Genomic DNA, 12,640 nt, shown 5'->3' with positions numbered 1-12,640 from the left:
GTATTGAGCCACAGATGGCAAATGACCAAGACATTACCATAGATATTAATTCTTCTTTGTTCTGGAGACTAGTGCAGTACAATTCTTTTTTTTTTTTTTTTAGTGCAGTACAATTCTTAAAAGACAGTCCCTGAAATACAATCCTATAACCTCCCATCATAAACCACAATCATAAAGGAGAACATATGTTTCCCATTAGAACAATGGAATAATTGGAAGTTCTGTTTCTGACAAAGCACTCAAAATCAACTAAATTTGAGCTAGATCAATGTGATAAAAGCCAGAAATCAATAACTATAAAGCTTTAATACTTGAAATTATAAAATTATTCTTTCAAGGTCCACAATGTGAGTATAAACATACTATATATAAAAATGACACAAGCCCCCCACCCACTGTTCTGTAGACGTACACATCGAATCCCAAATTCAAATTAATTGTATCACAAATCTGAAGTTATAATAATGCTGCCAGTTACATTAAAAGAAAAGTCTTGAAAAGTATGAATTTAGATCTCTATTAAGTGTCACAGTGTCACATGGCCAAAATTATTCTACTTTATATAGTTTGCAGTGACTTCTCCCTACCACTAGATGGTACTGTCAGCTTCAGAAATCCAGGGAATAAAATGGGAGCTATCTACATAATCAGTATATATTAATCATCCTTCTTAATTATCTCAAATATCCTGTCTCAGTGTGCTCATACTTGTATTCATCAGATCATGAGTCTCAATCCTCAGCTTAACATACAGCATAACATAGTCTCAATCCTCAGCTTAACTTGAATTGTTTGAAATAGGGATGGATACCCCATTCTCCATGATGTGCTTATTTCACATTGTGGGCCTGTATCAAAATATCTCATGTACCCCATAAATACACACCTACTCTGTACTCACAAAAATTAAAACCATATAGGGCTACTACAATCTTAAAGAGAATGAAATAAATGCACTGTTAAAATCTGAAGTAATGAAAGGTGGAAAAGCATACTCAATCTTTCACAAAGGATTTTCCCATTCAATTCTAGAATTCAGTGAGGAGAAAACAGAAGAAAAGCACTACTAAGGCTTTTTCCGTCATATTTTATCACCTCAAAAAAACATCGTTATTATTTATCCAGCTTGTTTACCTTAAAGACTAGATTTTGCTAACGACTGTATTTTTAACCAACACTTTAAAGTATCTGGACTAATCTCGAGTCCAGAAGTGGAAACAATATTGTTTTGTATTATAAAAGCCAAGATCTAGAGATCAAAAAGGGCCACCAATTTTAACATGAGAATACCAATAATTAGGTAAATCTGCATAAAAGAAACAACTTCCTAAAACAACAGTGCTCAAACCATTATAATTCTAAGCAACATATTCTCAAAAGTGAACAAAAATTTTAAAGATCTCTAATCTAAATGAAGGGCTAGAACAATCGCAGATTACATCTAAGCCATTTTATACTGCTAGTAAAAGTATCAAAACCATCTGTTTGAAAAGGTTTGAAACAAGTCAGAACTCGATATCAGAGTTTTCCCATACTTTTTAAAGATCAAGTGCAACTTGGCTAACTATATATAAATATGACTAACCTGATTTTATATAAATTTAAGTAGAAACAAACTATAAAATAATTTTTTAAGTTTGTATTTTAAATTTGGTTACTTATTAACATATTGGCATTTTTTAAAGTACTACAGATGTGAATAAAAATATAACAGAAAGCCTGGTGATCACAAAATGTACTACTATTACCAAGCTCACATCATTTATAATATGACAGTATCAAGGATCCCAATTATCATCCTTAAAGAAACACGCAGCTGGCCGGGCACAGTGGCTCACACCTGTAATCCCAGCACTTTGGGAGGCTGAGGTGAGTGGATCACCTGAGGTGAGGAGTTCAAGACCAGCCTGGCCAACATGGCAAAATCCTGTCTCTACTAAAAATACAAAAATTAGCCAAGCGTAGTGGCGGGTGTCTGTAATCCCAGCTACTCAGGAGGCTGAGGCAGGAGAATTACTTGAACCCAGGAGGCAGAGGTTGCAGTGAGCTGAGATTGCGCCACTGCACTCTGGGCAACAGAGCGAGATTCCGTCTCAAAAAAAAAAGAAAAAAGATAAAAGAAACGAGGCTGGGCGCGGTGGCTCATGCCTGTAATCCCAGCACTTTGGGAGGCCAAGGCGGGCAGATCACGAGGTCAGGAGATCAAGACTATCCTGGCTAACATGGTGAAACCCCATCTCCACTAAAAATACAAAAAATTAGCCGGGCTTGGTGGCAGGCACCTGAAGTCCCAGCTACTCGGGAGGCTGAGGCAGAGAATGGTGTGAACCTGGGAGGCGGAGCTTGCAGTGAGCCGAGATTGTGCCACTGCACTCCAGCCTGGGCCACACAGCGAGACTCTGTCTCAAAAAAAAAAAAAAAAAGAAAGAAATGAAACACGCAGCCACCAGCATAATTTCTTACTAAAGATAGATTTTCAGCATATACTTTACAAGGACTTTGGGGTAAAAGTTTTCTTAAAAGTTCAGATCTTGGCCAGATGCGATGGCTCACGCCTGTAATCCCAGCACTTCAGGAGGCTGAGACAGGTGGATCACGATGTCAGGAGTTCAAGACCAGCCTGGCCAACACAGTGAAACCCCGTCTCTACTAAAAATACAAAAATTAGCTGGGCATTGTGGCGCACGTCTGTAATCCCAGCTACTCGGGAGGCTGAGGCAGGAGAATCGCTCGAACCTGGAAGGCAGAGGTTGCAGTAAGCTGTGATCACACCATTGCACTCCAGCCTGGGCGACAGAGCAAGATTTCATTTCAGGGAAAAAAAAAAAAAAAGTTCAGATCTTTTTCACTATGCACATTAGTTTATCCTAACACTTTTCTCAATTCTTCTAAATGTACTGAATGTTGAGATATGTCTTATGGTTAAAATTAATATCGTATAATTCACTAATCTATACTCAAATTTCTTCTTGAAACTGAAAAGTGGCTGAAACGTTGCTAAATGATGTACCTTCGGAGTTATGTGCAGTTTTCTTGTGTTTTCGGCAATAGACCCTATAAAAAATGAAGAAATCAAAAATTAGTAAGCAAACTAAACTCACTTTTCAAATTAAGAAAACGAACAGTACACTTCACCCCATTCACTAGCTGGGTTCAAAAAATATTATTAAACTTCCTGTACTATTTCTCTAAGTATTAAATTTCTTATCAAAAACACCCTTTATGATGCTGATGAAATGCTTTGAAATGGGAAAAATTTTTACAAAAGCCCAAAGAAAGTATGATTGTTAAAAAAAAAAACTTAAAGAGAAGTTAAATAATTACATGTAAATTCCTTGTGAAGGTTTCTCTCGTATTTGAGCTTTATCATGCAATGCACAGTGGTAGTGGTATGTCCTGTGACATGTTTTCACATCACAACCAATTGTTGCTCCAGGACAATGGCACAAAGAACACATCTACAGCAAAACGACAAAATAATATTATTAGTATGTGACTTTCTAAGGCTATATATCAGATTAGAGGCATATCAATTTCAGTCAAGGAAAACAAATTGGTTATTGAAAACTTTTGTAATTAATGCTACCTTTCTTGTTTTCCTCCTTAGAATAACCGGAATAAAATTCTTCTGGGGTATTTTTTTCCCATGTTAAACACTGACAAAATTAACAGAATGTTATTAATGTCTATTGTTTCATTATGGTCAAGAGAAAATTTGAAATACTGTAATTCAGGAATGTGAGCTGTATATAACATTATAAAAGAGATCTTTTAATGCAATCCAGATCTTCCTGGGTACAAGTAACTGGAGAAAATGTCTCATACCAGAAAAAAATGTTTTCCTTAAAATTTCCACGTAATTGCCAGGCGCAGTGGCTCATGGCTGTAATCCCAGCACTTTGGGAGGCAGAGGCAGGCGGATCACAAGGTCAGGAGTTCGAGACCAGCCTGGCCAATATGGTGAAACCCCATCTCTACTAAAAATACAAAAAAATTAGCTGGGTGTGGTGGCACATGCCTGTAATCCCAGCTACTTGGGAGGCTGAAGCATAACTGCTTGAACCCGGGAGGTGGAGGTTGCAGTGAGCCAAGATCGCGCCACTGCACTCCAGCCTGGGCAACAGAGCGAGACTCCAACTAAAAAAAAAAAAAAAAAATCCACTTAATTAATGAGACTCTGGGAAAAAAATCTCACATAACTTACTATTTGAGAACCTGGTAAAATCCATTTAAAGTGAGGGAAGGAGAGAGGATAGAAGAATTAGGTAGTTTTTTTAATATCTTGAGCTCTGAGACTATTTTGTGATGTCAAGTTGATTATATTGTGAAAATATGCACGGTACTTCAATTTAGTCTATGTCACTTACCTCTTGCATTATGAATTCAGGCACAGATACAAGAACAGATTCTTTCAATGTATTTTATTATACCCTACCTTTTGAATTTAATGGATAATTCATATTGATTAACTAGCTCATGCTCTACATTTAGGAAAAAAGTTATCTTTAAAAAGTTACATAACGATGACTTTCAGTGGTTTTGATTAACATATCATAATGTACTGTACCAAGAGAACTTTTATAATGAGGCCATTTAACTATACATGACACGCCAAAATAGATTCACAACAAGCTAAATCTAAAAAACTGTTCATTTGTTTCTTGGTTGCTGGATACCTTGTTCTAAAGTGTTCTCATCCCTCTTTTTATTAATTTGAACATAAAGAACACTTAGCATTCCTAACTTTTGGATAACTCGGCCTCTAAGCAATATTGGTGTACCAAGAGGCTAATATAAATTCCAATAAAATTTCTTACATTTCTCTTAGCAAGTCAAACACTCAAACTCTAATTCAAGCTAGCATTTAAAAAATATTCATATATGTCAGAAACAGAAACAGTCTCACTACAGCTGTTTCCCAGAAAACATGAGGGCCAGTGCCCATTATTGATACAAGAAATACCCCTTTCTTCCTTAAATAAATACAGAAACTTCAAAGTATTACTGTAAAAAGAAATACTATGCCAAATTATCAAGAAGGCAAAGCTTTTCGATGGCTTATAAATTCTTGAGGTACAGCATTTGAATTGCAGCTTAATTACAAAGTTCTATTATATTAAAGAAATTTTGGAAAACATAAAAAAGCACAAAGAAAATTTTTACATCACTCATACTCACCAAGCAGAGATGCCTTGCAGTGTTACAATGCTTATGTGAAACGTAATTCTACACGTACTATTTTGCAATCTATGTTTTTAACGCATCAAACACTATCCCACTTCACTAGGAACTTTAGGGAAAGTAGTTTATCTTGAAACTTACATCTAAAACAGGTTTAGATGGGTACATTTTGAAAAAAAATATTAAATTCAATTAGCGAGCAAAACTGAAGAGAGGTGTCATTTAAAATACTATATTGAGCTCAACATTTGACAAGATACAGTTAAGATGGGCACTCTTGTATACAGCTGGAAATTGGTACATACTCTCTAGAATGCAATTTGCCTTATTCAACAAGGTTTTTTAAAAATTTGTATTCTCTAAGCCAGTAATTTTACTCTATAAACCTAGTCTAAAAAATAATCACACTCAAGCAATTAATGCACAAGCACATTCATTGTAGAATTATTTAGAACAGTCTAAAATGTAAAACCACCTATCAACAATTGAAAAATGTTTAGGGCTGGGTATGGCAGCTCACGCCTGTAATCCCAGCACTTTGGGAGGCTGAGGTGGGCGCATCACCTGAGGTCGGGAGTCCAAGACCAGCTTGACCAACATGGAGAAACCCCATCTCAACTAAAAATACAAAACTAGCCCGGTGTGGTGGCGCATGCCTGTAATCCCAGCTACTCGGGAGGCTGAGGCAGGAGAATCACTTGAACCTGGGAGGTGAAGGTTGCGGTGAGCCGAGATTGCACCATTGCACTCCAGCCTGGGCAAAAAGAGTGAAACTCCATCTCAAAAAGAAAAAAAAAAAAAAAGAAAGAAAAAAAGAAAAGAAAAAGAAAAAAATGTTTAAATAAATTATAGTATACACATACGAGAGAATGTTCTACAGCCACTCTTTTCAAAGAAATTGGAATGGCTCAGGAAGATCTATGTGTAATGTTAAGTAAAAAAAAATGAGGCAGGATACAAAACTATGTGAATTATGAACCCAACTATGTTTATAACATAGATTCTTTAAAACAGGTAGAAGTAAAAACAGCAAAATGCTAAGTGGCTATCTCTGGGTGGCTGGTTTTCTTCATAATGCCCTGTGTTTTTATTTTTCTACAATGGGCAAAAGTACTTTTATATGCAAAAATATTATTTAAAAAACAAATTAGGAAAACTCTAGTAAATGCTTTCAATACCCATCTCTCAGTCTGGTGAAAATAAGATGGGAACCAAAAACCCAAAATATACCAAAATAGTTTTTGGCTGGTTATAAATTTAAATCTGCCCAAAGTAACTGGTTTTAAGCTGCTATGGTGAAATATATGCATTTTGCAAATAACCAGTTAACTACAGCAACTCAGGACAGATAACTTTTTTAAAGCTTACTTTATTTTTATAGTCAGTTTCACTCAAGAAAGACAAGAAAGAGGAAGACATACCAATAAAAAATATTTTCAGAGTGGAAACTTCTTTACAAGGTTAGGAGTTGGAATTTTGCTAAATTAGAATTCCTAGGACCTATTTTACGCAGCATTCACATACAAGCAGTCAAATTTCTGGCAAGGTACTAACAAAATAGCAAAAATTATCCATAATAAAGCCAAAATACAATGTTTACATTTGCTTGCTTACCTATGAATACAAAAAGGGAAAATTATCTCAGTCTACCATGCTATATTCCAACCTCTAAAATAATCCTTTTTCTTTAAACTCCTATGGGACTTAAGATATATACTGTCCATTTTGGCTCTTATCATTTTACTCCATTATATGGCTGATTATCTTTATAAATACATAAATTTTATCAATCAATTCATTCTAGACATAGTTTTTTTTTGAAGACTAACACTGTGCCTTACAAAGTAGTGCTCAGTAAGTATGTCATTGCAAACATACTCTATTATTGAAGATCTTAATCTTATGGCATATTTTTTCTCATTCATGTTTCTAATACCTGCAGATTTAACATAATTATCTTCAGCTACTTCTAAAAATATTTAAACATTCTGATCTAGGACTGGGAATGGTGAAATTGGGGAGATCAATCCAGTTGGAGGAGCACAGAATGAACTGTGGCGAGAATGTTTCAGGGAAAAGATCGGCCCCGCTAGAAACAAGGTTGAGAACTAAGATGAGATAAAAAGAAAAATTAAAGAAGCTGAGAAACCAGATAGGTGGCTAGTCCAGCTTAAAAAATGTTATAGGAAATAAAAATAAAACAAAGAGGCCTTCCCTAGAAAAAGGTGAAATAACTGGAAAATGGGGACCCCTCTACCACAAGGCACCTGGTTGGTTATACCCTAATAATGGCTCTAGTATCTCCCTTTACACAAAACATTTGCTCTCCAATTTACCACAGTCCCTACTGGGCCTTCAGAAGAATGACTGTCAGCTGCCATGTACCATCATGCTTGCACAGTATCCATGGCTCCCTCAAACGTGGGAAAATGAAAGTTAACCTGACAGAAACATGTTTTTCAAAAACAATGGAAGACCTCTCCCCCACTCCCCCCAAAAAAGGCCTGCCCTGTATATCAAATATTCTGTTGAGGGCTAATTTCCTGCCTCCAACATAGGCATACATGTTAATTCTCAGCTTATCCTGCTTGTATCCTGATTTTAAGTTCTTGATTTAGATAGAGGTGAAAACTTCTTCATTAATAATAATTTTTCTCTTACTCCCCTATTCAGTTTGCTACCTAGTCGACCTAGTAAACCTTAATAATTAATTACCAGCTTCAAATTAGGGATACTGGAAAAAGAGGTCCTGTCTTATCACAGATATTTGCATGGCGTCTCTATCATATTGTTAGAAGCTACACTAACTTAAGGTTCAATTGTGCAACATAAGCAGAGTCTCAAAGAGCTGATCCACTGATGAAAGAGGAACTAAGTCATGCATGAGAGGAGACACAAGGAACTAAATGGACTGAGACTTAGCTAATGTCGGGTAGGAGCCAGAAGCTGGGACATACGTGCTCCTCAGTCAACTTAACTAGGACAGGACTGAAATTCAGTTTGCAAAAAGAAGTCTTAAAGAGCAAAAGGAAAAATATTGCTTTCTCAGTAACTATAGGGGAGTAAAATGAAAATGAGATTGCCAACTTCTATGACAAGGCTCTTGGGGAAAAGCTGGAACCTAATGGTCAGATAGAGCCATAGGGAACTGACAGAGGAAAGGCTGTCTGCAACTTAGCTTTGTCCAGCTTCATCGTCCTATATCTAGTATGTCTGTCAGTAACTGACTACCAGTATATAGATACACATTCTCACAGCCAAGCAGTTAACTGTTCTCAAGAAACCTGCTCCCAGAAAACTGCTACAAATGCACAGACAAAGCAAAGGAGGGTACAAAAAAAGGTCACGTTCTTGAGCCTGTAGGCAAAGGAAAAAAATGCCAAAGGCTCTTGGAGGAGGGAACGCTGTACTGAGGATATTTGCACAGGAGATACGAGCCAAAAACAAAGTGAGAGCAGCTTACCTTACACAGGTGCTTGGCTTTTTGTTTTGTTTTTAGTAACACATAATACTACCTCCAATAAAAACTAGGAAGTGACAGTAGAGTTGGGTGTAAGTTTTCAGAGATGCCCCAAAAATGCTCCTTAACTCCAGCTTCATTGCTTTATTTATTTATAGTAATACCTCACATATCCAAATAACTAGACAACAGAGTGGCTCTGAATTATCTGGTTAACTGCTGTTTTATTTGTTAAATTTACATGTTAAAAATTCCTACAAAAAATTAGCCGGGTGCGGTGGCGGGTGCCTGTAGTCCCAGCTACTCGGGAGGCTGAGGCAGGAGAATGGCGTGAACCCGGGAGGCGGAGCTTGCAGTGAGCCGAGATTGCGCCACTGCACTCCAGCCTGGGGGAGAGAGCAAGACTCCGTCTCAAAAAAAAAAAAAAAAAAAAAAAAAAAAAAAAAAAAAAAAAAAAAAAAAAATTCCTAAAAAAGTGCCACTTCATGGGAGGGTGGAATATGAACTCATAACTGTTTCTGTTTGATCCTTTAGTTACTATTTTTTAAAAATACAGCATTTTGAAGGAGGTCTCATAAAAACACAAATTTAACACTACTTTTAAGGTTTAAATGGAAAGCCAGAAAACAACAGTGAAATCTGAAAGCTGTCAGTCACTGAAAAGTGGCAAGTTGCTTGAAAAACAGATTAGGACCTTAAATTCCAGGTGCTTCTAAAAAATAGGGCCACTGAAAAGTACTCATTAAATTTTTACTAGATTTAACAGACTAAATCTAAGTAGTTACTGAATAGATCATTTCAGATGTCTTAGAAATTGGAGGGAAATGAACTAAGCCTTAACCTCATCTCCTGACCTTGCTCAGAATATCACACACTCCAACTCTATCCAACTTTCTGCATCATGATTGATGAGGAATATAAATTATCTTATTGGAGTTTCCGAAGTTTCTTTTTGTGTATCTGAAAGATTCAGACAGACATTTTCTGAGCTCAGATTTTTATGTCCAACCTTTTCTCGGGTATGGGTTTTTCCAGCTGAGGGTACTCTAAACTGCTATGCCGCTTGCTATATTTAGTTTGTGAAGAACACCTCGTCCACACCTATGCTCAAATAAGTACCAAGACAGCCCCTAACACCAAAAATACATTTTGTTTATTTTATTGGTTTTGGATCTCCTCCATTAGCAAAAATAAATGAGGATTTTATAATGAAATTAATTGACAGTATTCCCAATTGCCAAAAAGTATTAAATGGAGGCAAATAAAAAAATTATGCATTAAAAAAATGTATTCAGTAATAGCCAAAGACCCAATTTTCTCCATCATTACACTTCCAAGTTTCTCTTTGACCTTACATTCATTCTCCTTTATCACCTCAAAAGTAAAGTTCATTTTAATATAAATAACTGGTAAAATATCTGCATACATTAAAATTAATCTGCATGCCATAACTGGAGCTTTTAAAAAAATTCACATTTATATGAATACATTCACAATGCATGTACACTTAGCTACACAGATGACAATGAGGCCACTGAATAAATCTTCAGGAAGAAAATTTACCTCTTTTCCTCCCTACAGAAGGCATCCTGTGGGCCTAATCCACAGGATTTACAAACTTTGTTTTATTTACAAAAAAACTTTGTTTTTGTAAATAAAAAGTTTAATTAAAACACAGCCATGCTCATTTCTTTGTGTATTGTCTGTGATTTCAACTGAGACCACATAGCTTACAAAACCTTAAATATTGTCTGGTCCTTTACAGAAAGTTTGCCAACCCCGACCCAAGGCAATGGTCCATAATCAGGGTTGTTCATCAAAAATCACCTGGGAGGCCAGGCACGGTGGCTCACGCCTGTAATCCCAGCACTTTGGGAGGCTGAGGCGGGCGGATCATGAGGTCAGGAGATCGAGACCATCCTGGCCAACATGGTGAAACCCCCAACCCCATCTCTACTAAAAATACAAAAATTAGCTGGGCGTGGTGGCGTGTGCCTGTAATCCCAGCTACTCGGGAGACTGAGGCAGGAGAATCGCTTGAACCAGGGAGACGGAGGTTGCAGTGACCCAAGATCACACAACTGCACTCCAGCCTGGCAACAGAGTTGAGACTCCGTCTAAAAAAAAAAAAAAAATCATCTGGGAACCTTTTTCAAACGATTATGTCTGCAACACAACCCCCACCCCTGCCCCTTTTCTGATTTAGTAGAGTTGGTTAGGTACCACTGCTCTAACAATTTAGTAGCACCAATAGTCATCTAGAATCTTCAGCTTCTGTGACTGCAGAAAGCAAAGTGGCAGCATTCTATACAATATGGGTATTCCATTTTGCCCCTACTGAATGCTAAGTAAGTCACACAATCTACTATAAGTAGCACTGGCATTTAATACTTATTTAATATTTTTTGACCACTTCTTCCTCCTTGAAACTGTTTGTCTTTGACTTCCATAGCATCACTCTCCTGGTGAAACACATTTCAACTCTCGTTTTCTATGGAGCCTTCTGACTTCTCATAATTAATTGCGATCCTCTTTCCCAGCTCTCCTGTGCCATTCTTTACATACTTCTAAGGCTAAACCATATTTATTCATGTTTACATTCAAAGTACCTAGCATTGTGCTGGTAGAAAGTGGGCACTCAAGTATTTGATAAACAGATAGGTGGATTCTAAACTCTATACTATATGGGGCCTTGACAAATATAATACCTAAGGAAACAACAAACACAAAACCATACTGAGGGAGTGAAGGCTGGAGAAACATGAAAACTCTCATGTTTGAGGCATACACAGCTCTCCATTCTCTGGAAAAAAATAACCAACCTCATTTTTCCCTCTAAATTACTCTCCTCTCTTTTCAAACTGCTCAAGTTGTAAACAACACTAAAATACTAATTAACCAAAAGAGAGGAATTTTGTGCTACGCCATGACTTCCCTGGTCAATTTATACCTAGCCTGTTATTAAGGCTTCACACTATTACCCAGCTGAAGCCCTTTCCATCTTCAAAGTCCACCAACAATGAGCGCCCACTTATTTATTAGAACACTTGAGCACAAAGAAGACATCAAGCACCATATTAAGAGTTTTCTATGCATTATCCCCACGTCATGCTAGGCTGGGCAAAGAGAATACAGTCTTACTCTCCCAGAGTCAACAATACAGTGGAGAAGAAAGGCTTGCACATGTGTATCAAATACAGTACATATTGTGTTATGCTATATGACAGAAATGAAGTGTGAAGTTTGAGCTGGAGCTCAAAAACAGACAGAACTTTTGAGAGGCAGCTAGGAGGAAAAAAGAGCCGCAAGCAGAGGTGAACATCAGTACATGCACCGCAGTGGGGACAGAGACAGGATGCTTGGAAAACCTAGAGGAGAGAGAATGAGATAAGGATGGAAAAAGTGGGTTAAGACAAGACTTCTGAATGGCAGGCTGAGGCCTCTGGACATTATATTGCATGCAGTAAGAAATCATGAAAGATTTCCAGTTAGGGAGTGGCATTAGCTTTTAAAAGCAGAGATCAAGTTAACTACCAGTAGTATGTTGGAAGGGTGGGAGGAGCAAGACTGGACATAGGGTAGCATTAAGAAAGAAAAGGCAGGCTGGGCGCAGCGGCTCACGCCTGTAATCCCAGCACTTTGGGAGGCCGAGGTGGGCAAATCACGAGGTCAGGAGATCAAGACCATCCTGGCTAACACGGTGAAACCCTGTCTCTACTAAAAATACAAAAAATTAGCCGAGCGTGGTGGTAGGTGCCTGTAGTCCCAGCTACTCGGGAGGCTGAGGCAGGAGAATGGTATGAACCCAGGAGGCAGAGCTTGCAGTGAGCCGAGATCGCGCCACTGCACTCCAGCCTGGGCGACAGAGTGAGGCTCCATCTCAAAAAAAAAAAAAAAAAAAAAAAGAAAGAAAGGAAAGGAAAAGAAAGAAAGAAAGAAAAGGCAGAGACATCCCACAAACAGAACTGATGTGACTGATATGGAAGAAGGAAGTGTTGA

General features: G+C 37.5%; 1 protein-coding gene and 1 long non-coding RNA gene across 11 annotated transcripts in view; one reads left to right on the top strand and one right to left on the bottom strand.

Moving 5' to 3' along the window:
• The window catches only part of LOC129475480 (uncharacterized), a 69,359-nt gene that overhangs the window by 38,208 nt on the left and 18,511 nt on the right, over positions 1-12,640 (top strand). The window lies entirely within an intron of this gene.
• Positions 1-12,640, bottom strand: part of PHF6 (PHD finger protein 6) — a 57,067-nt gene that overhangs the window by 33,100 nt on the left and 11,327 nt on the right. For all 10 annotated transcript variants that reach the window (XM_063635029.1, XM_055267551.2, XM_063635028.1 and 7 more), the window contains 2 exons: positions 3,325-3,458; positions 3,011-3,054 (listed from right to left, as the gene is read on the bottom strand). In XM_063635029.1, coding sequence (XP_063491099.1) covers positions 3,011-3,054; positions 3,325-3,458 — 178 coding nt within the window. The remainder of the gene's footprint in view (positions 1-3,010; positions 3,055-3,324; positions 3,459-12,640) is intronic.

Source organism: Symphalangus syndactylus, chromosome X (genome assembly GCF_028878055.3).
Source record: "Symphalangus syndactylus isolate Jambi chromosome X, NHGRI_mSymSyn1-v2.1_pri, whole genome shotgun sequence".
In the NCBI taxonomy this organism is placed as follows: Eukaryota; Metazoa; Chordata; class Mammalia; order Primates; family Hylobatidae; genus Symphalangus; species Symphalangus syndactylus.
This window is presented reverse-complemented; position numbering and strand designations above follow the sequence as displayed.